At 45.6% G+C, this 22,181-nt stretch overlaps 1 protein-coding gene across 1 annotated transcript in view; it reads left to right on the top strand.

Moving 5' to 3' along the window:
* Positions 1-22,181, top strand: part of col7a1l (collagen type VII alpha 1-like) — a gene marked incomplete at its 5' end in the record, with an annotated part of 74,007 nt that overhangs the window by 35,481 nt on the left and 16,345 nt on the right. The window contains 42 exon segments of the mRNA XM_060039128.1: positions 613-648; positions 1,054-1,098; positions 4,374-4,445; positions 4,542-4,574; positions 5,016-5,087; positions 5,220-5,279; positions 5,410-5,445; positions 5,541-5,621; positions 6,147-6,182; positions 6,373-6,417; positions 6,514-6,585; positions 6,864-6,899; positions 7,229-7,258; positions 7,433-7,471; positions 7,584-7,637; positions 8,642-8,680; positions 9,137-9,187; positions 9,605-9,637; positions 9,844-9,909; positions 10,174-10,218; positions 10,353-10,388; positions 10,501-10,527; positions 10,623-10,694; positions 11,196-11,258; positions 11,914-11,931; positions 12,045-12,080; positions 12,175-12,213; positions 12,657-12,692; positions 13,015-13,149; positions 13,448-13,540; positions 13,821-14,030; positions 14,493-14,600; positions 14,997-15,041; positions 15,548-15,629; positions 16,381-16,421; positions 16,590-16,643; positions 16,749-16,802; positions 18,990-19,553; positions 19,735-19,770; positions 20,827-20,853; positions 21,198-21,268; positions 21,663-21,672. Coding sequence (XP_059895111.1) covers positions 613-648; positions 1,054-1,098; positions 4,374-4,445; positions 4,542-4,574; positions 5,016-5,087; positions 5,220-5,279; positions 5,410-5,445; positions 5,541-5,621; positions 6,147-6,182; positions 6,373-6,417; positions 6,514-6,585; positions 6,864-6,899; positions 7,229-7,258; positions 7,433-7,471; positions 7,584-7,637; positions 8,642-8,680; positions 9,137-9,187; positions 9,605-9,637; positions 9,844-9,909; positions 10,174-10,218; positions 10,353-10,388; positions 10,501-10,527; positions 10,623-10,694; positions 11,196-11,258; positions 11,914-11,931; positions 12,045-12,080; positions 12,175-12,213; positions 12,657-12,692; positions 13,015-13,149; positions 13,448-13,540; positions 13,821-14,030; positions 14,493-14,600; positions 14,997-15,041; positions 15,548-15,629; positions 16,381-16,421; positions 16,590-16,643; positions 16,749-16,802; positions 18,990-19,553; positions 19,735-19,770; positions 20,827-20,853; positions 21,198-21,268; positions 21,663-21,672 — 2,838 coding nt within the window.

Here is a 22,181-nt window from a genome sequence, read left to right as displayed (position 1 = left end):
TGAAAGTATCACTCCGCGCCTGGAAGAGGAAACCGTTACAAAGTATCGTAAGAAACTTTATCACACGGAGATTTATCTTGACCATGGAGGAGGGGATTCACCAGCGGGGAAATATACCCGAGTGAACTGCTCCATAGGATAAATTGCCGGCGAACCGCTCTATCGGAGCCTTCTCTCGGAGGGACGCTAAAGTGTGTTGCATAGCGACCGTCGATGCATAGCGGCAGCCAGGAGGGACTACTTTTTTGTATTCTTTAACAAAACGGCTACTTTGACTTTCTTTGTTTCTTTTTAAATGTAGTGTGTCTATGACTTTCGTTTCGCCATAACGGTAACCATTGTATAAAAGCAATAGATCACTTCAGTCAGTGGTATGTGCTCACATTATACCACTGTGAAGGGGGTCGCCGGCCCTCCGCTGCGCGTCGGGGCCGGACAACGCCCCTTAACAGTGGTATAATGAGCACATACCACAGCCTGGCGTGATCTATTGCTTAAATATACACATATATATATCCATATACACATATATCCATATACATGTAGCGCGTGAGGACTAGCCTGTCCTCGTAGCACCATGATTAAAGAGCGCTCTTCTCTCCCCGTCTGCAGGGGAAAAAGGGGTTCAAAGGAGAGCAGGGTGAAAAGGTGAGGTCATCCATCACCTCTCCTCCTCGACCTGTCCCGAGTGTTGTTTTCAGCTACATAATGTTATAGTGTGAGTCATCAAACAGGGATTGGATTGGCTTGGCCGGAGTGTTTGTGTGTATGTGTGTGGCTGTGTGTGTGTGTGTGAGGCATTATGTGTGTATACGTATCAGTGTCTGTGGTGTAATCTCGGTGTGTGTGTGTGTGTGTTCTTCATCAGCATCATAATCCTTTTTGAAAAGTTGTAAATGATGGGTTCAATCATCAAAGCGATAAACACACAGTTTCAACCGGTAGCTCAACAAAGGTACAGAATGACTGCGTGGGCCGACCGTGACAGCCCACTGAAATGGGATTATTCAGCGGTGTTCTGTCCAACGGCTGAAGCTTGATTGTGTTTCCCAGGGGGACGGAGGCGAGAGGGGCCTGGTCGGTCCTCAGGGGCCTCTCGTGAGTATTGCATTAGTCCTTTCTTATTGACAACTGAGGAAATTATATGAATGACTTTATATGCCTTTCCTTTCTACCGTACTGCACTTCCAAGATTCCAGATGTACAGGTAGTTCTGGAAGGACTTTTGCCATTGCCTTCTCCCAGCTAAGAAAAGCTTCTTAAATGCTTCAATCCATCCTTGAGTCATGATATTGTTTCTTTAAATTGTGTCACCTGCTGAAGTGCTTTAACGACCACCATTAAAGAGAACATATGGGTGACGTACGTTGAAATTGACAGTAGTTAGAGTGAGAAAAATGTGCATTGACATTTGTAGAATTATCCCATCGATTCACCACTTTTTGATGAAAAGGAAAAGTAGTGTCTGCTTTTACGTCCATTACCATGGTAACGACAATGATTTGTATTTCACAGTGATGTTATTTCCATCTTCGTGCTTTCGCTGGAGCACAGGGCTGCAGAAATGTAGCCAGAAGGAAACGGCTTTCAAACCAGTTTGCTTGTTGTTTGGCTGGACTCTAGAGTAAATTCGAATTTCCGAAATAGTGCCAGACTAAAATATGAATATGAATACAATCCATATTCTGTTGGATGTTTTTCTGCCTGTCGCTGGTATGACTTAGATCTTCTGTTGTTGAGCTTGACTTTTGTATCACCCCGAGAAGAAGCATTCCTCCCCCAGAAAAACATATCCGCCGTGTCTGGTGATATGTGGTGAAGCCCTTGGTCAAACTCATGCAATCACAGACCACTCATCAGCCACACGTTCCGTTCGTATCCTCACATTCAACCAGCCCCGTTACGTCAGCGATGCGCTCTCTGTTGTTCTTCTTAATGTCCACGACCCAAACAAGGTGAAGAACCTCAGAACGATGGCCCTTGACCCCGTCCAGCGGCGGTCAGCACGAGGTGCAGTGATGCTGCTCCCTGTGGACGAGCTTCTGTTGGTCATTAGGGCGGAGGAGGCCTGCATGGTGGTCGGAGCCCCACAGGCTCGCACCTCTGTGGGTGACCGCGCTGGGCTTCACATGGCTGGCTTTTAATCTCAGATGCTCTGGAGGGGAGCTAATTATCTCCACCCACGTCCTCGTTTAATTTTGTGTTAAAATATCATCGTCATACTTTTTTTACATAAAGCTGTGGCTAAGCTCGCATACGGGAATATAAAGGTTAACCACAAATAATTCAAACATTTTTCATACCTACCAGAACATTTTGGAATCCAACGATAACCGGATTTCTAATAACAAAATGATTTCAGTCCTCAACATGAAGCAAGGAAATATTTACACCGTGTGATTGTGCTTTGGTACTCTCCCTTTATAGTACAGGGTCAACTACCACTTACACCTTATAGTACAGGGTCCAATACCACTTCCACCTTATAGCATAGGGTCCAATACCACTTCCACCTTATAGCATAGGGTCCAATACCACTTCCACCTTATAGCATAGGGTCCAATACCACTTCCACCTTATAGCATAGGGTCCAATACCACTTCCACCTTATAGCATAGGGTCCAATACCACTTCCACCTTATAGCATAGGGTCCAATACCACTTCCACCTTATAGCATAGGGTCCAATACCACTTCCACCTTATAGCATAGGGTCCAATACCACTTCCACCTTATAGCATAGGGTCCAATACCACTTATACCTTATAGCATAGGGTCCGATACCACTTACACCTTATAGCATAGGGTCCGATACCACTTACACCTTATAGCATAGGGTCCAATACCACTTCCACCTTATAGCATAGGGTCCACTTACACCTTATAGCATAGGGTCCAATACCACTTCCACCTTATAGCATAGGGTCCACTTACACCTTATAGCATAGGGTCCAATACCACTTATACCTTATAGCATAGGGTCCAATACCACTTATACCTTATAGCATAGGGTCCAATACCACTTATACCTTATAGCATAGGGTCCAATACCACTTACACCTTATAGCATAGGGTCCAATACCACTTATACCTTATAGCATAGGGTCCTATACCACTTACACCTTATAGCATAGGGTCCAATACCACTTCCTCCTTATAGCATAGGGTCCAATACCACTTCCACCTTATAGCATAGGGTCCAATACCACTTCCTCCTTATAGCATAGGGTCCAATACCACTTATACCTTATAGCATAGGGTCCAATACCACTTACACCTTATAGCATAGGGTCCAATACCACTTATACCTTATAGCATAGGGTCCAATACCACTTATACCTTATAGCATAGGGTCCAATACCACTTCCACCTTATAGCATAGGGTCCAATACCACTTCCACCTTATAGCATAGGGTCCAATACCACTTCCACCTTATAGCATAGGGTCCACTTACACCTCCACTAAACCACAGGAGCCGACCTTCACTCTCCTCTTGTCATCGAGCGCTGATGGCCGTCCCTGCGTCTCACTCATCACCGTCACGGCCCCCTGTCCCCCCGTCCCCCTGTCTCACCGTCTCCTGTCTCCCTGTCTCACCGTCTCCTGTCTCACCGTCTCCTGTCTCCTGTCTCACGTCTCCTGTCTCCCTGTCTCACCGTCTCCTGTCTCACCGTCTCCTGTCTCCTGTCTCACCGTCTCCTGTCTCACCGTCTCCTGTCTCACCGTCTCCTGTCTCACCGTCTCCTGTCTCCCTGTCTCACCGTCTCCTGTCTCCCTGTCTCCTGTCTCACCGTCTCCTGTCTCACCGTCTCCTGTCTCACCGTCTCCTGTCTCACCGTCCCCCCGTCCCCCTGTCTCCCTGTCTCACCGTCTCCTGTCTCACCGTCTCCTGTCTCACCGTCTCCTGTCTCACCGTCTCCTGTCTCACCGTCTCCTGTCTCCTGTCTCACCGTCTCCTGTCTCACCGTCTCCTGTCTCACCGTCTCCTGTCTCACCGTCTCCTGTCTCCTGTCTCACCGTCTCCTGTCTCACCGTCTCCTGTCTCACCGTCTCCTGTCTCACCGTCTCCTGTCTCACGTCTCCTGTCTCACGTCTCCTGTCTCACGTCTCCTGTCTCACCGTCTCCTGTCTCACCGTCTCCTGTCTCCTGTCTCACCGTCTCACCGTCTCCTGTCTCCTGTCTCACCGTCTCACCGTCTCCTGTCTCACCGTCTCCTGTCTCACCGTCTCCTGTCTCCCTGTCTCACCGTCTCCTGTCTCCTGTCTCACCGTCTCCTGTCTCACCGTCTCCTGTCTCACCGTCTCCTGTCTCACCGTCTCCTGTCTCCCTGTCTCCTGTCTCACTGTCTCCTGTCTCCTGTCTCCTTCCCCAGGGGCAGAAAGGAGACCACGGACACAAAGGAGACGAGGGGCTCCGGGGGTCACCTGGGGACCCCGCTAAGGGGGTAAGGACCCATCAGCACTCATCACATGATGAGTATCAGAACACATTCTGGAGGTTGGGACGCAGTGATGAGCCTCCTGTCTCTCTTTCACAACAGATACTCGGTCCGACGGGGAAGAAAGGAGCCAGGGTGAGTCGTCTGTTTGTGTTTAGCCCCCACCACACTGGATTTATCTAACTCTCATCCCGACCGTGTGTGGCCGTCTCATTGTCTGGTCGGTCTCAGAGAACAGTACGAGGCGGGGCAGGGGAGGGGGTAGCACAGCGACTCTGTCTTCTTCTTGAGGCCCAGTTTGTTAAACGAGCCCTCGCAGACTTCCAGAGCGCTGGAACATCAAAGCGCTCCTAGGACCCGACGTGAGCCGTGTCAGACCTCAAGACGTATCATGCTTGGTTAACGCGCTGTAACTCCTTCCTCTGAAGTCCTACATCAGTCTACTGGGTACTATTTAGAGTGGTGAACATATATCTCCGTCCCTCCTCGTCCTTCATCCCACCCTGTTGTGTGAGGTGTTCCTCACCGGGGCTGACACCGCCTACGCTGAGCCCTGTGTGTGTGTCCGTCTCTCAGGGGGACGTGGGCCCGGTAGGCCCACTCGGCCAGCAGGGGGTCAAAGGACTGCAGGGGATCAAGGGAGAAAAGGTCTGAACGCTAACACACAACACAACTCTGCGGCTCACTGTGTCGGAAGTCTGTTTTAATGTTTAGCGTTCAGACGTTATGGGTGGTGGTGGTGTTGATGATGATGATGATGATGATGATGCTGCTTTGCAGGGCAGTCCCGGTTTCGGCGTTCCAGGACTGCAGGGACCCAAGGGAGAGAATGGGGAAAGAGTGAGTCACAAGAAAACATTATTTTGTGACGTGTGGGTGTGTGATGTGCGTCCGTGCATGTGTGTTTGTGTGCTTGCATAATCCTGATGCAGACAAACCACAATTTGTGAACGTACTTTCTCCTCCTCAGGGAAATGTTGGTCTATCGGGGAAGCCAGGGCAAAAGGTAACAAAGAGAATTCCGTGAAGATGAAAGAACAGTTTGAGTACAGAAATAAAGAGACCAAAGGTTCATGTTGAGGATCACCACTTTCCCTCCAGGGGCAAGATGCCTCAAAGGGTGAAGGTGGGGGTCTTGGGCTCCCTGGAAATCCTGGAGCTCCGGGATTAAGAGGTAAAGATGTAAGTAAATCCAATGTGGTTGTTGATTAGCGACTGTTGATAGAAGCCCCATCCTCATATCTAAATGACCCTACCCTATTAGATATTCTCCTTTTTAGGATACTTTTGAGAACATTAAATCTGTCTGCAGTCCTGAAGAAATGTATGGTTTCAGTAGCATGTAAGCTACGTTCCAATGATATATTGTTCACTGCCATTCATTGCATGGTATGTAGTCCACCAATTCCAAACCTGACTCTTGGTTTATTATACGACACCCAATTAGAACCTCTCTGAAGTCCTGTTCCAATAGCATGCTGTAGAGAGGCCTCCCCCCATTGGCTAGTCTCAGTTGGTTTGAAGAAGAGTGATTTAGCAATAAAGCAGAAATTCAACAGCTCTGTTTTCCACCAATATGAATTCAACACAATTTGACCGTGAACAAAGCGTGGTGAGTTCACTCACCCAGAATGTGTGTCTTGTTGTGTTCACGGATTGACACTTGACAAAGTAGGTGATAGTCTCTACTCTGGTGCGTGTATGTAGGGTGAAGCGGGAACTAAAGGAGAACGTGGTACTCCGGTAAGTCATGTGTTTGATCTATTTATGGGCATATTTCAATCCCTCAGCATGACGAATAAAACACCACCAAGTTTAAGACTCATGATACTGAAGACTGACTGACGTTTGGTCTGTTTAGAGTCTGTTTGGTGAAACATGAAATGTTTTTAATGTGTTATTGACTCTAAAGTGTTTCCTCTCATTCCTGAAGGGTGAACTGGGACAAGGTGGACAGCCCGGGGATCGAGGGATTAGGGTGATTTTGGTTTTCTAATTTCTCATTTCTGTTGTTTTTTCATAATGGTTCCAATTTATAATGTGTGTGTTGGTTTTATGAACCCCCGTCTCCCAGGGCCCACTGGGCCTGCCGGGCCGACCAGGGGACCCAGGGGGCCGAGGAGAAGGAGGCAAGCACGGCCTACCGGTAAGGAACACACACACACACACACACACACACACACACACACACACACACACACACACACACACACACACACACACACACACTCCCGGCATCTGACGTGTTCTCAGGATGTTGCGTCACAGTGACGCCGATGTCACCACAGTTGTCAATTAAAACGAGAGCCAAGAGAGATTGCATCAGCGTGTCGTTACTGAGCTGAATATGAATTCATACATTCATTCATTCATTAGGCAAGGTGCAGGGGAGTAGTGAGATTAACCTTATCTTCTCTCTTTCAGGGAACAGACGGCAAGAAGGGGGACAAAGGAGACAGCGTATGTTTGTATTGGAGATCCTCTCTTATTATGACACATTGTTCCCTCTCGTTGACTTCCTGCTCTTTGTGTCCGTCTTATCCTTTGGTCCGGAAACTTTTCGAGCCACCTGTCTTTTTTTTCCTTTGCCGTCTTTCAGTCCGATGTTTGCCACCGATACGTCAGACATTGAAATCAACCCTTTTGTGGATCATGAATACATTTATTACTTGTATGTGTTCTGATTAGAGTGTTTACAATTCAGTGGCGTCACATCTTTTGTTGTTCTCTACGTGTTTGTTGTTGTTTATTTGTGTTAATTTGTTGTTCCTTCGGCTGCGTCTCCTCAGGGAAAGCCAGGACCTCCTGGAACAGCCCATGTAAACCCCTTTATTACCATTAAACACTTCAATCACCTCTCCCACATCCACACAACACTCAAACACTCCATCTCCCAGAAGGCCTTCAGACACCTGTTCTGGAGTTTGTCATATGACTCAATTCAATCAAAACTGCTAGAATTAAACCCTCTGTCTTTTATTTCCTTCAACCAGGTAACGTCGGACAACAACATACTGACCCGGGTGATTAAGGTAGCTAAACGGAAGAATAAACCAAACATTAAGGAAGTCTATTCTAGTCATTCTAATTTTCTCCATTCTGCTCTGTTCTATTCTATTTCTATTCTATGCTGTTCCCTTTCAGGGTGAGCCTGGTGATCAAGGGCCCACGGGAGAGACAGGAATGCCTGGCCCTAGGGTAAGGGCTTCATCCTCCAGTCAAACATTTAAAACCAGTGCCGTGTTTGAATTGGTCCTCTTCTGCTCTATATAGTGCACTACTTATCACCCAGGATGCACCGTATAAAAAGTTCACAGCTGATGTATAATTATTTTTGCACCATATCCCATGATGCATAGCGGTTTCCATTCATAGATTTGTCCAATAGAGAATGCCGACACATACTGCTTATTTATGCAAATGAGCTGTCATGTGTCCACTAAACGTCATGCGATCGATTTCAGGGACATAATTAGTGACCCCTATTCCCTGTCTCACTTGTTCACTAAAAGGTACTATATAGTATTAAGTGTAAGTCCGGCGAAAAATGAACCCAGGGTCTTTTCGGAAAGAAAACCCATAAAATAAGCCCTCCAGACACTTTTTTTCTTTGATAATCGAGTATAGAGCTTGCCCAAAGTTGCGTGGAGCGATGTAACAGCCCAAATGGCTTCCATGTTATTGGCTAGGGGCACAGCAAATGCTTCCAAATCTGCATTTCTAAGCACTAATATTGCTCAAAATAGCACCAAACAATTATGCAGTAGCATGATTAGGGTCCCTACACATAAAACAAATTATCAACCACTTAGTTAGCGTACAGGGAGTTTATTAAAAGAGATTGTTTTCCAAGTCAGTGCCTTCCGGTAGGTCCATGTTTCCAGGAAGTCCACACAAGTCGATTAACGGCTACCGTAAATAATATAATAGAGGCGCCAACAAATTTAAAACAGTAAGTAGTATCAAGAGGGGAGATTTTGAAGTTAAATTTGTTGGCTGTTACATTGCTCCGGGCAACTTTGGGCAAGCTCTAAACTTGATTATCAATAAAAAACTGCTTATTTTATGGGTTTTCATGCCGAAAATGACCCTGGGTTCAATTTTCGCCGGAATTACACTTTAAGTGATTGGGGAATGAACACTTTGAGCCCAGCTCAGTGTGTTTCATCCATTATGATCTCTTCCACTTCCTCTCTCTGCAGGGTCCAGAGGGGAAGCCCGGCCCACCCGGCCCGTCCCAGGTCAGTCCTCTGACCTCCTGACCTCCACCTCATCGTCCTATTGATCCCATCCTCTGACCTCCTGACCTCCACCTCATCGTCCTATTGATCCCATCCTCTGACCTCTTGACCTCCACCTCATCGTCCTATTGACCCCATCCTCTGACCTCTTGACCTCCACCTCATCGTCCTATTGACCCCATCTTCTGACCTCCTGACCTCCACCTCATCGTCCTATTGACCCCATCCTCTGACCTCTTGACCTCCACCTCATCGTCCTATTGACCCCATCTTCTGACCTCCTGACCTCCACCTCATCGTCCTATTGACCCCATCCTCTGACCTCTTGACCTCCACCTCATGCACCTATTGACCCCATGCTCTGACCTCTTGACCTCCACCTCATGCATCTATTGTCCCCATCTCTGAACCCCTGGACTGTACATCCAAATGTGACCGTTTCCTGTTTTTTCCCAGGGTGGGACCGGCCACCAACTGGAAGCTGTTGCAGGCGTAGCAGGAGCCCAGGTGGGAACTGTAAAAAAAGATATAATGACTCTCAAGGGCCCTGATGCTTAAGAAAAGATCACCTTTTTAGATGAGGTTTAAGGATTTATTTTTGCTTTTGGAGCAAGAAAAATAAAATTGAGATTTATTCCGACGCTGAGCCTTCAGACTGAGGTGAGTGAAGGGTCAACACTATTAGAAAATGTTCACCACACACCAGCGGAGGCTGGAGTCAGGCCCACACACACACTGATTGGTCCACTAATGCTGCTTGGTTTGAGACAGCAGGCAAAGGTCTTCAGCCCTTCATATGACAACTAAATAGTTCAAAACCTAGGGAATTCTCCTTAGTACAGTTATCCCTCAGTTTGAATATCCTTACTGTCATTAGCATTATTCCACCAGTAGCTAACGGTGAATTCATCTCTCCTGCTGCAGGGTGAACAGGGGACGAGGGGAGAGACGGGGATGGTGAGTATTCTACTGCGGAACTCATAAGAACTTCTTTCACCGCTATTTAGTAATACTTCTGTTGAAATGCTTTGGTTAAAATGTTGAGGACCACAAAATAAGTTTTAAGAAAGACAAAAATGTTTGTTTTGAGCTGTGTGTGTTTGTGTGTGTGTGTGTGTGTGTGTGTGTGCGTGTGCGTGTGTGCCTGTGCGTGTGTGACACAGAAAGGGGACAGAGGAGATCAAGGCCGTGTTGGGATTGCTGGTGTACCTGGTTTGCCTGGAACACCAGTGAGTGTGATGCTTCAATACATTCTAATATTTTTATTTTAAATGTAGAATTTTAATTCGAAAATCCATTCAAATATTTTTAATGAGTGCATTTCAGTATGGCATATGCCCATCCCAGGCGGTGTGCCTGTGTTGCCATCAAAGCTCCTCATCCAGTGGCAGCCTCTCTGCATTGCACAGCTTCTGTCTATCTGTCACCAGTTTCCTGTGTTTCACATTATTTGCCTTTATCTGCCACTCGTTTCTCCTCGTCCCTGTCTGCAGGGGAAGGCTGGCATTGACGGGAAGAGAGCCATGGCAGGAAAAGACGTGAGTGCACTGTTAAGTTTACAAAGTAAAACCTGTGTGAAATGGATTTGTACGTTCCATGGCTAGGGACATGTTGAATCGATGCCTATAGTTTTGAGGGTCAATATGAAGTGAAAAGCTTTTTTTTTTTACAGGGGGAAAAAGGAACCAAAGGAGAAACTGGCAACACGGTGAGTTCTTGTTTTTCAGATACATAACAGACTAAGAAAAAGACTGGTTAATTGTCCAGATACAGGTCGACTGTGTGCAGTAATCACATTACCAATGTTCTCTGCCTGACAGGGGGAGAAGGGACAGGCTGGGGCCAATGTAAGTAGCAGTGAGGATGCAGTCCTAGCTTGCCATGAAATTGTGCCACGAGCTTGAAGAGGGTAACACAACGTGTTGTTTAACCCCCCCCCCAGGGTAAAGACGGCAGTAAAGGGGAACTGGGTGCTCCAGGATTACCCGGAACCAAAGTCCTGGTGACTCCAGAGGTAGCGCGGGTCTAACCCTAACCCTACTGATTCTAGATAGGACCTGAAATGTACCTCCTTCTGTACCGTTTTATCACTGCTGGAATATTGGAAGATTATTATCCTCTTCAACTAAGACTAACTGCTGGCGCCATGCAGGGGTTAGTTTACATTCCTAATTAAATCATCCTAGCTCGTGGTCACGCTGTGGCCCGCCATCCGGCTCGGAATCTCCACCAATCATATCACAACAACTGAGTTTTGTCGAGGAATCAACTAAATCCCAAAGGCTAAAGTCCCTTTCTTCCTCCATTTGTCCATCACTCATGGCTTTTTACTAAAACTCATTTCTGTAACAAGATATGCCCAATGTCAATAAATGTCATAACTTACACTTGCAAAATGTATCCCTGATCGATTTGTTCTTATAGATGTTGATTAAAAATGTGCTTTGTTATTTATTAAAAATCAATCCATGGTTAATAATCAATATTGTAATGATTTGATGTGATGTTTTGTCAGGGTGCCACCGTTGAAGAGATCCGCCAGGCCTTCCCGATGCCGATGGGTCCCCCCGGAGTGACTGTGGGTTACCACGTCTCCCTGCCTTCACGTTGTCTCCCCCATATCCTCTTACCACGTCTCCCTGCCTTCACGGTGTCTCCCCCATATCCTCTTACCACGTCTCCCTCTCTTCACGTTGTCTCCCCCATATCCTCTTACCACGTCTCCCTGCCTTCACGGTGTCTCCACCCATATCCTCTTACCACGTCTCCCTGCCTTCACGGTGTCTCCCCCATATCCTCTTCTTTTTACTCACCCAGCGGCAGTACCGAGCCAAGATGGCCGCCTGTTGACAACCACAACGATGTTGTATGTGGTTTGATGCTGCTTCTTGGCCAGGTCTCTCTTGAAAACCTGGTTATTAATCAGAATGAGACTTTACCTGCTTCAATTAAGTTTAATAAGAGATGGCCGCTAGGTGGATAAGGCCCATTATCTTGGCTACGGCATGTATGAGTCATATTTGATTGCATGCACAGAGTGACATCTGAGTCCTTTTGTGTTTAAAAAGAGAACTTTGGAACTCTTTTCAAACACTGAAAACACATTTCTGGCGACACACTCCAATGTTCAACGTTGTGGGTCCCCAAGCATGTGGTGTTGTGCTTCGTCCTTTGCTTTGTTGCATTCTCTAATGCAGGCTTCTGTGCCTTCGTGTGTGTGTGTGTGATTCTAGGGTGCACCGGGAATGAAGGTAAATACTATGAAGGGCGACATTTTTAATGCAAGGAAAAGTTAAACGATGAACAACGACATGAATGCATTGTTGACTTTGTGGAGTTTACAGGAAGTGTTTTGTTTCCGCAGGGCGAAACAGGGGTGCAAGGTTTGAAAGGAGACCGGGTAAATATTTAGACTTTACCTCCATGGTTGTATCTCTGTTAGCCAGGAGACGACATTGACTCTTTGTACTCCTTGCCTTGTCGTGCGGTGACAGGGTGATGTGGGGCCCCCCGGCAAGGCCATTCAGATGAAGGTAACGTGTTTACCTGGGGTCCTATAACATGCATCCATTAGACCGATCTGGGCTGGTCCAGCCTCAGGACTCACAGGGGTCATTCCTCATTAAGTTACCACCAAAAAGAGTGACACATTTATTTACAGATATTGGAGTGATCGACAATGTAGGGTTAAAACATATGGAGCAAACAAAAAGCCTCAACAATTGGTGCTGAAGTCAATCATATCGTAAGCCATTGAAACATGAATTAACAATTAAAACATTAGTTAATTCATGGCTTCTTTCTTATTATGATTATGGTATGATTTGGCCCACTCAAAATGCCCTCGTGACCCACTTATGGGTCACGAGGGCAGTTGAGAACCACAACTTCCTTAGACATTGGTATTAGTGACTTGCTATGAAAAGTCTTGTTTATTAAAAGATCCATTGATCGGGGTCCTTTTCCTCTTCCACAGGACATTGAAGCCATGTTCGAAGCCTATGGAATCAGGGTGAGAGCATCACACTCTACAACAGACTGCTGACATTATCTGCTGGCCATGCACTTTACTTTCCACTGTACTTTCTATAAGTAATTTTTACACCCAAATGGAACAGATTTCACCCAACATAAAATTGCCCCTCTCATCTAAAGCCTCCAACGGGACCTCCAGTATGTAGATATAACGTCGGACAGTTGATTGTGTGTTTTTCTCTCACTTTTAACGGATTTAATCAAATTCTCACGCGGAAATAATGCTAATAAGTATTGACTTAGATGGAGGTCCATAGCGTGCCGTTCCCGATGAACTAAAGCAGAACTCCGTTTCCCAGCTGCCCCTGCTCAAGGCCCTGGTGGACCACCTGCTGCAGGACGGGGTGGAGGAGCTGCTGCACGTGCTCAGCTCCACCAAGAGGCTCCAGGAGGTCAAGGAGACGCACGGCTCCAACGCCATCCCTGAATACACAGTATGTCCCTCTGTAGAACACATCGACCGTCGATGTACAAACAACTTATGGATTACTCTTTGGGTGGTTGTTTTTTATGTGATTGATAGTACACTGATGTTAGTCTTATTCGCAGATTGAAATTATACACACAAATTCTATGCGCATTGTAAAAATGAAATATAAAACTTTTTACCTTTTGAAATATTTTCCTCAAACTTCTGATGAAAGAATAAAGTACGATTCAAAAGCTCTCCACGTCAGAACTCACAAACAAACACCAACCAAACCAAAGAACCCCCTGCTGTCGTTGGATCAGAACTCTCTGCAGTACGAGCTGAGCAGCCAGCCCCTGACGAAGGAGGGGTACCTGCCCGATGTGGACGGACAGACGCCCCCGCCCGCCCCTGCTGTGAGTCCCCCCCCCTCCCTTACAGACACACACACCTCCACACCTGGTCCTCAAAGTCCATGTGGATAGCTTTAAGTCGTGTTGTTATGTCTCATATGTGTGTAGGATGATCTATGAGGCCAGTTAAAACATTTCTGCTGGATTTTGTGGAAATTTTATATCTTCTTATACATTGGTTATAATTTAATACATTTTGACCATGAAATTTAGACCATATTTACATTTATTTACACATATAATTCTATGCAATTTGAAACCTGTGGTGCCTTTCTCTGGGCAGGCCGTGCTTAACGGAACCACGGTGGGCCAAAGTGCATCATGGGAGCTGTCGGGGGCGGACCGGGCCCCGGAGCCCAACGTCACCCAGAGCCGGCCCGACGGCCCCGGGCTGCAGGGCCGTCTGGAGGGCAACGTCAGCGCTGATACCGCCCGGCTCCAGATGAACCTGACCCTGGTCAACGCTCCCTCCAACGACAGTACATCCAAGGAGGTGGGGCAGGACAACATCAGGAGGGAGGATAGTTTAGAACACCTACCCGCGCCAACATCAGAACACCACGTTGAGCTGCTTGAAAGTAGACTTTTATTGAACCAGAGTGGTGTCATTGAGATTAATAATTTATTTTGCAAGAGAGACCTGGCCAAGACAGCAGCATGCTGTTGCAAACACAGGTTACTACATTTAACAGAAACTGGAAGATAGGTGCAAAGTTACCAAAGAAAACAATTAAAACATGTGGTCTCACTGAAATGAGGAGTAACATAAATAGGGGCAAAAAGCATTTGACATTCAAGTTACCCGTTGACCGTAAAAGAGTAAATCTAGAACTCTCTGCGAACATTTGCTACAAATACACGTTGAGTGTTGTCACCAACCCTGAGACCTTTCTGAAGGGCCTTTGTACTGCGGGCCGCGCGTGGCTCACACGCCCTCTGGCTGCATGTGTTCCAGAAGATCTCCCGCCTGCCGGAGGTCGTCATGGAGACGGTGGTTGTCACACAGGAGGAGGCTGAGAAGAAGGGTTCGGCAGAGAAGAAGAAGAACAAGGAACGCGGGAAGGTAAGGCTGCTGGAGCTGCCTCCTCGCAAAGGATTCTGGGAACTGTGCAACACGGTCGCGAGTACCGTATGAGCACCAGGAATATATCACCTTCATTGAATTCTTTCTGCATGGAGGAACCATTTCAGATAATATAGAGTAATAATATAGATTTCATTTTATGACAATAGTTCTAAATAATCAACATGCCTAAAGAATCTATTTTGGTATAGATAACAACGCTAGCAATCAGTCTTTTTAATAATCACTCACAAACAACTTAACCTAACATGAAATAAGCTGTGTCCTCCACTTACTTTCTCCCCCCAACTGTGGAATCCACTCCATGTGAACTCCCATCGTGTCTTATTTTAGCACAACTGTTGTTTTCTTTCTGACTGTGAACCCGTGGAACAGGGCAGAGGGAACAAAGGACGACATAAGAGGCAGAGACAACGCCTGGTAAATGCCCTTGAAGCTGGGTTAAAAAACAACAAGAAATAAATGAATCCAACCACCCACCAAACATTAACTCCAATTAACTCCTGTTTGACCTCAGGGCATCTGAGAGCGCCAACCCACTAATGAAGTCTCCTCACACCGGCCAGACTAAACACACATTAACACTGCGTACCGCATGACTTTAACTCATAACTTCTTTAGTCTGAAAGGTCTGTGGAACTCGGACATTGTAATAACACCTACGTTTGAAATGTGTTGAATAATAAAACAATGTGTGTAGTGAGGCTAAAACAAGCATGCACTAACATTCCTGCGCTTATTGATGTGTTGAAACAATGTGAGCAACGTCGTTTATGCTGTCTTGTCCGGCTTTGTGCTATGAACTTATGCCATTTTGTATTGATGCTCAGTGATGAACTCTGTTTATGATGTGTTACCAAGATAAAGGCTGTGCCTATTACCAACCCTTATCATCGGCCAAGCAGTGACATGTATTTTCTCTCTAGGCTAGTGAGCAAGGGGAGGAAGAGGAGGAGGAGGAGGAGTACTATAATGGTGAAGAGTACGCGTATGAGTACGAGGTAAGCAGTTTCGATTTTATAAGATGGCTTGTCTATTTTATTGATACTAGTCTTTTCAACTATAACATTTTTGGAATACGCTTTACAAGAGTTTCCTTACTACAATGTTATCACACAGGTACTGCGTGATAAGAAATGTAACAGCATTTACTTTATAGGTAATAACGTTATGGAAGAGCATGCAACCACACAGTTGGGTTAAGGTTGGGGGTTAAGGTTAGGAAAAGGTAAAAAAGCAAGTTCCACACTAGGGTTTGGATAAGGCTTTACCATAACGTTATTGCATACTAATAACATTCTTATACATGGTATGATATTGCTTAAACATGTGAAATTACATTATAACAAGGACTCTGTAATGCAAAGTGTGACCCATTTTGTAAACTATGCATTGCCAAACGCAATGTTTGAGACATTGATACATATCTACATTTCCAGCCGGTAAACACACTGTTGGGGATTTATAGGCAATATTGCCCAGCGGGACTTGGCATTCTTCTAATTGAACCTAAGCGTCAGAAGGGAATTAAATATCCCTCACAACAGGACAGGAAATGTTGGTCTTGCATCAGGTTGATTAATACCTCGCCCACTTGAAGACCCTCATTAGTTATTGGGAATAAATTAGTTTTCCATGAACAACCACTAATACAAGAACATGGGACCTTGTTGCACATACAGTGAAAACAGTAGGTGTATTGTAGGCGTATGTAGGATGTAGCCATCAAGGGTTTTATTTCTCTTCCCATGACAGGTAGAACCTATCACAGATGGCTTCCCCCTCTCTGAGGAAGAAAAGGTATGTTGCATTTACGTGATCACTTTCAGATGTTGTTTAAGGTCAATGAAGATATCAAGAATATAAGGATTTGTTTTTGAAAGTTCAGACCAATCTGCTTGTTTATTGATTTTCGATTTTTTTTCTAATTAGATTAAATATATGTATGAATATAACAAATATTTTCAGATTGAGTGGACAACAGCAGAGCCTCTATTTCAAATGACGGGTTTTAAAGAAGAGGTATGTTTGAAACTTTCTTATTTATTTTGTACTGTATTTTGAAATTGTACTGTCCAACTAAATACAATTCACAATTTCACAGCATTTCCTTTTTTTCCTAATAAGGAGGAGGATGTACCAACAATCAATCCTCTCAACACAACAGAAGTAGCAGAACAGGTACGCCTCAGTGTTGTATGTTGCCTGTATCAACGATACTATGTGTGTTTCTCGCATGCTTTGGAATGCAACCTCTTTCCTTTGCACTGAAAACCAGATGCATGAATGTGATGGCCAAGTGCTTTTCATTAATTGCCACCCAATCCAATTTAGTTTGGCAAGACTTCAAAATCGGTCAATAAACAAAATCATATAATGGTTTTGCATGTAGATAGCATCTACTATTGGCCAAAATAGCTATAGATATAAGCACTTGCTTTCACAACTCATCTAACCTTTCCACTTCTTTAACATAAAGATGTCACCAGTGCAAAAAATAACCTGTTTGAGGCTTATGCAAGTTCTTGTGAATTAACTTAAATCAAACCGCCAACTTCAACATCGAAAACAAACAAACTCTACAAGAATATAAATCAAATCAGAGCATGACTCAATTATATTTTGGCCATTGTTTGCCCTGATTAATTTTTTGTCGCAGCATGCGTTCAGCATGAAGTGTTGTGTTGCCGCTTGAATGGAAAACAACTAAAACCTTTAAAGGCCAAACTCAGAGTTATTCTTTTTAATTATTCTTTTTTTGTTTCATTTTTGTTTTTTAAACAGGACCTCTCTAAATCCTGAGAGAGAATGTAAAGGTAGAGTTGTAAGAAATCATAAGCGCACACAACTCGGGGAGGCGTGTATAAACTGTGACGGTAATCGCTTGTGAGGAGCAACTTCCCCCGAACGCGGCCGGACATTTCACGAAGCGGAACACCGTGTCACTGAGTGATGATGTCACATGTCCCAAGCCACGCCCCCACAAGACTTATGGCTTGTGTCGTATTTTTGTTTTGTCTTTGCTTTTGTTTTTTACTACAGACGAATATTTAAAAAAGGAACACTGTAAATGCAAGTTAATTGTTTATTCCTGTCTAGACCTATTGACGTTCAGGTTAAAGTGATGGAAGAACAAACTTTGCTTTTCTACGTTCTCTACTCAACTCCACGTTATTTATTTATTAAACCAGCAGCGATCTCTTGTCGTTGCAAATCGGGATTAGCTAAATTGAGAATCTCTTACTCTCTTAAACAATCTAATGACAATTTCAATGCATTTATAACTTTGTATTAAGCTGACGAGTTGTATTTATTGAAATTGGAGAGAAGAATGTATCTTGTTTTTTTGTGTTTTTGGTTTCCTTCTTTACCATGTTTTATCTCATATCATCAGCATATATAGTAACACTGTTCAAAAAATATTGTAGCCATATCCCAAAAATCTTTTCACTGGTGAAATTTTTATCACTTTTCATTCCGATAATAACCTCTGCATGTGTGCCTACATTCAAGTAAAAATGTTTTGATAATCGTTCCAAAAAGTCTATGCGTCTTTCATTCTAAGATCAACATCATTATTAGCCCATATTGCGCTTATTATAAGAGCAAGTTTGATATAGTTTTAACACAAATACGAATACGCAAATATTAAATTATTTCGGATATAACAACTCAAGATAAAGAAAAGTGATCCCTTTCATACATTGATGGTGAGTGTGCCTAATGTGTAAATAATTTGGGGTTTGACTCCATGATAATGTACATTTATTCAAATGTATTTTATATCGTACTGGATAAAAGTGACATCCAGGTGTGATCAACTATTACAAGCCGCTTTAAAAAATCTGCCTTTTTCCTGTGCCTTAATGACATCACTCTTGGGAGGGTCCTAATGAATAGATAAGCAACATTCGCTACAGTCCTGGGGTAGGCTGGTAGACTAATCTCTTCAGCATACATCTAGGTGGACACTCCCACTTGTGATGTCACTAAGTCAGAGGGAAGGGCAGATTTTGAAACGGATTGTAATTGCTAATCACACTCACACCTCGTGGTTTAATAGGGGACTGGTAATGTATCAAGCTCCATCCTATAAGCCCATCCTAAAGTACATACTTGTAATTATGATCCAGAGGAATATTGCAGTAAATGGAAGATTCCCACAAACAAACCCTTTTCACCCATATCTTCAAACATCCAATCGATTTTTATTGATTGTTAGTTCCTTATTTGTTTTTTCTATCATTCAAAACTGAAGATTGACGGTTTGATATTGACATGACGCTGATGACATGATGGAGCGTCAAACCCATCGCGGCGCTGCTTCATCAAGATATCGTTTTCCATTTTATGAAATCCTACCCGCAGAAAAAGCACCAAGCAGCCCCAGATCCTCCGACCGCCTCGAGGAGGGGAAGTCTGGAGCGCAGGAGACGACAGACAGGAGACCGGGGGGCGGACAGAGCGGCCACAGGGAGTCCCCTGGACGAGGCGGAGTGGGACGTAGAAGAAGAAGAAGAAGAGATTGAGGCGGCGGCGGTGGACACGGGCGTCCCCGACCCGGACTACGACCCCGCCGGGGGGAGCGGGGACTACGGGTGGGGCCCGGGGGGGGAGGAGGAGGAGGGCGTGGACGGAGAGAGGGAGGACGATGAGCTGGAGGCGGACAGAGAGAGGGAGAGGCTGGAGATGGAGAGGGAACGTCTGGAGCTGGAGAAGGAGAGGGCGAGGGAGGCCGAGGTGGGAGAGCGGGAGAGGGGGGAGACGGAGGAGGAGGTGGGGGAGAGGGACCTGGAGAGGGAGAGGGACCTGGAGAGGGAGAGGGAGGGGTGGGAGAGACAGAGGGCGGAGATGGAGAGGGAGAGGGCGGGGCTGTACGACGAGGAGACAGGCGCGCCCCAGCCCGTTCCTCCGCACTATTTCTTTTTGAAGGTGAGTGAATGGCGGCGCTGCGCCCACATGGCGGCGCTGCGCCCACATGTAACGCAATTCCATGTAATTGCGAACTGATTGGCAATTAGGGGACTGCGGAGGTCGTCCACTGGGGCTGACTGTGTCATCACAGCTTCAAAGCTCCTCTTCAATTGACTCTCTCCCCCTTCGCCCACATCAGGGAGCCCCCGGTGAGGACGGGAAGCTCGGAACAAAGGTGATGATGAAATTTAAAAAATGAACAATTTCGTGAAATGAAATAAAGCACTAGCACAAAGCTTGTATTGGACCACACTACTGACACATTGGGTCATTTCCCTTTTGAAATGTCCAAAGTTAGTATTCTTAATCACGGGGCAAAGGTGATGATGAAATTTCCAAAATGAAAACGGCATGAAATACAATAAGAAATAAAGTAATAACACGAGAGTTGTATCGAACGTCTCCAACGACACACTGCGGTCGTTCCCTCTTGAAATGTCCAAACTTAGGAGTATTAATCACGGGGCTGAATGTGTAGCTGTGTTTATGTGTTATACAAGTGCTAAACTGCACCTCATTTATGTCCAGCCATGTATCACGGCTGGTTCATTATTTAATAACCCCCACACACACACACACACACACACACACACACACACACACACACACACACACACACACACACACACACACACACACACAAACAACAAAGCCCACAGACAATGTGAAATCTCTACTCACCCGAACCCAACTGCGTCAATACATGACGTAAGCAAACATCATGGATTGACGCAGTTGGGTTCGGGTGTGTGTGTGTGTGTGTGTGTGTGTGTGTGTGTGTGTGTGTGTGTGTGTGTGTGTGTGTGTGTGTGTGTGTGTGTGTGTGTGTGTGTGTGTGTGTGTGTGTGTGCACTCGTGTGTGTGTGAGTGTGTGTGTGTGTGTGTGTGTGTGCACTCGTGTGTGTGTGTGTGTGTGTGTGTGTGTGTGCACTCGTGTGTGTGTGTGTGTGTGTGTGTGTGTGTGTGTGTCCGACCTCTATCCCGTCACAGATTTTAGGTGACATTTTTTCGCCTCCAATTTCCGTCTCCTCTCTGCATCGGTGCCCATGTTAACAGGCTGTTAATTATTCTCTTTGTCACCTCCCCCACATCAATGCAACACAAGACTTTGTGCTGACTGGTCGTAGAGTTGGTTCTCTCTCTTCTCCCCAGCAGCGTTGGTACCACTGGTGTCGTGTGAGGGTTATTATGTAAAGCTCTGACAGATCTTCTCTGTTATCTCTGTCCCCAGGGAGAGATCGGGGAGCCAGGACAAAAGGTAAACGCTGGCGTGTTCTCCGCACGTCTTATCCTCGCTGTTCCCTCGGTGGCACGGCCCTAATAAATACATCATCACAACGTGGGCCTTTTATCCTATGAGTGCATTCATAGCATGGGCCCCGTTGGGATCCAACCAGTGAGCCTGCAAGGTCTACACTGTGTGTGTGTGTGTGTGTGTGTGTGTGTGTGTGTGCACTCATCTGTGTGTGTGTGTGTGTGGGCCTGCGTGTCTATGCGTGCGTGCATGTGTGTGTGAGTGTCTGCGTGCGTGCATGCCTGTCTGTGTGCGTGTGTGCTCATATTTGTGTGTGCTCATAATGTGTGTGTGTGTGTGTGTGTTAGGGTGAGCCCGGCGTCGGGTACAGAGGGCCAGCGGGCCAGGCTGGATCTCCAGGACACAAGGTACCTCACCTGTAGGACTCAAGGTACCTCACCTGTAGAGTAACCATCCTGTAGGACTCAAGGTACCTCACCTGTAGAGTAACCATCCAACAGGACACAAGGTACCTCACCTGTAGCGTAACCATCCAACAGGAGACAAGGTACCTCACCTGTAGAGTAACCATCCAACAGGACTCAAGGTACCTCACCTGTAGGACTCAAGGTATCTCACCTGTAACTCAAGGTACCTCATCTGTAGGACTCAAGGTACCTCACCTGTTGAGTAACCATCCAGCAGGACTCAGTAGACTACAACAGGCCACCTACTCTACCTTATCTGCTCCAGACCATGCTGGACCATCTACATCACTGCTGATCCTATCTGTACAGATAGACTACAATACATATGGTCTGTTTTGTGTGTAGGCAGAGGAAGGTCAGTGGCTGATGTAATGGGTTCTCGTTGAAGCCAATTATCCCCAAACTCTCTCGCCCGTTTCTATGCTTGCTTTAATTGACTCTGTTTCTCATTCAATTTTTTTGATTCTGGAAATAATTAATTGCCTCAATGACTTACCTTCTCATTTAAAATTGTATACTCGAACATATAAGTTGATGATTAACCCAAGGACCTTATTTGGAAGTCATTATTTGAAATAGAAAAAAAATGAACAAATACAACTAGAATAACTTTGTCTCTCTCTCTCTCTGTCTCTCACTCCCTCCGTTTCTCACCCTCTACATCTCTCCGTCTCTCTTCTCTCTCAACCTCTCGCTCTCTCGCTTTCTATCTCTCTTTCTCTCTCCCCCCTCTCTGTCTCTCTCTCTCTCTCTCTCTCTCTCTCTGTCTCTCTCTCTCTCTCTCTCTCTCTCTCTCTCTCTCTCTCTGTCTCTCTCTCTCTCTCTCTCTCTCTCCCCCCTCTCTCTCTCTCTCTCTCTCTGTCT

This window comes from Gadus macrocephalus, chromosome 19 (genome assembly GCF_031168955.1).
Source record: "Gadus macrocephalus chromosome 19, ASM3116895v1".
NCBI classification, from domain to species: domain Eukaryota; kingdom Metazoa; phylum Chordata; class Actinopteri; order Gadiformes; family Gadidae; genus Gadus; species Gadus macrocephalus.
This window is presented reverse-complemented; position numbering and strand designations above follow the sequence as displayed.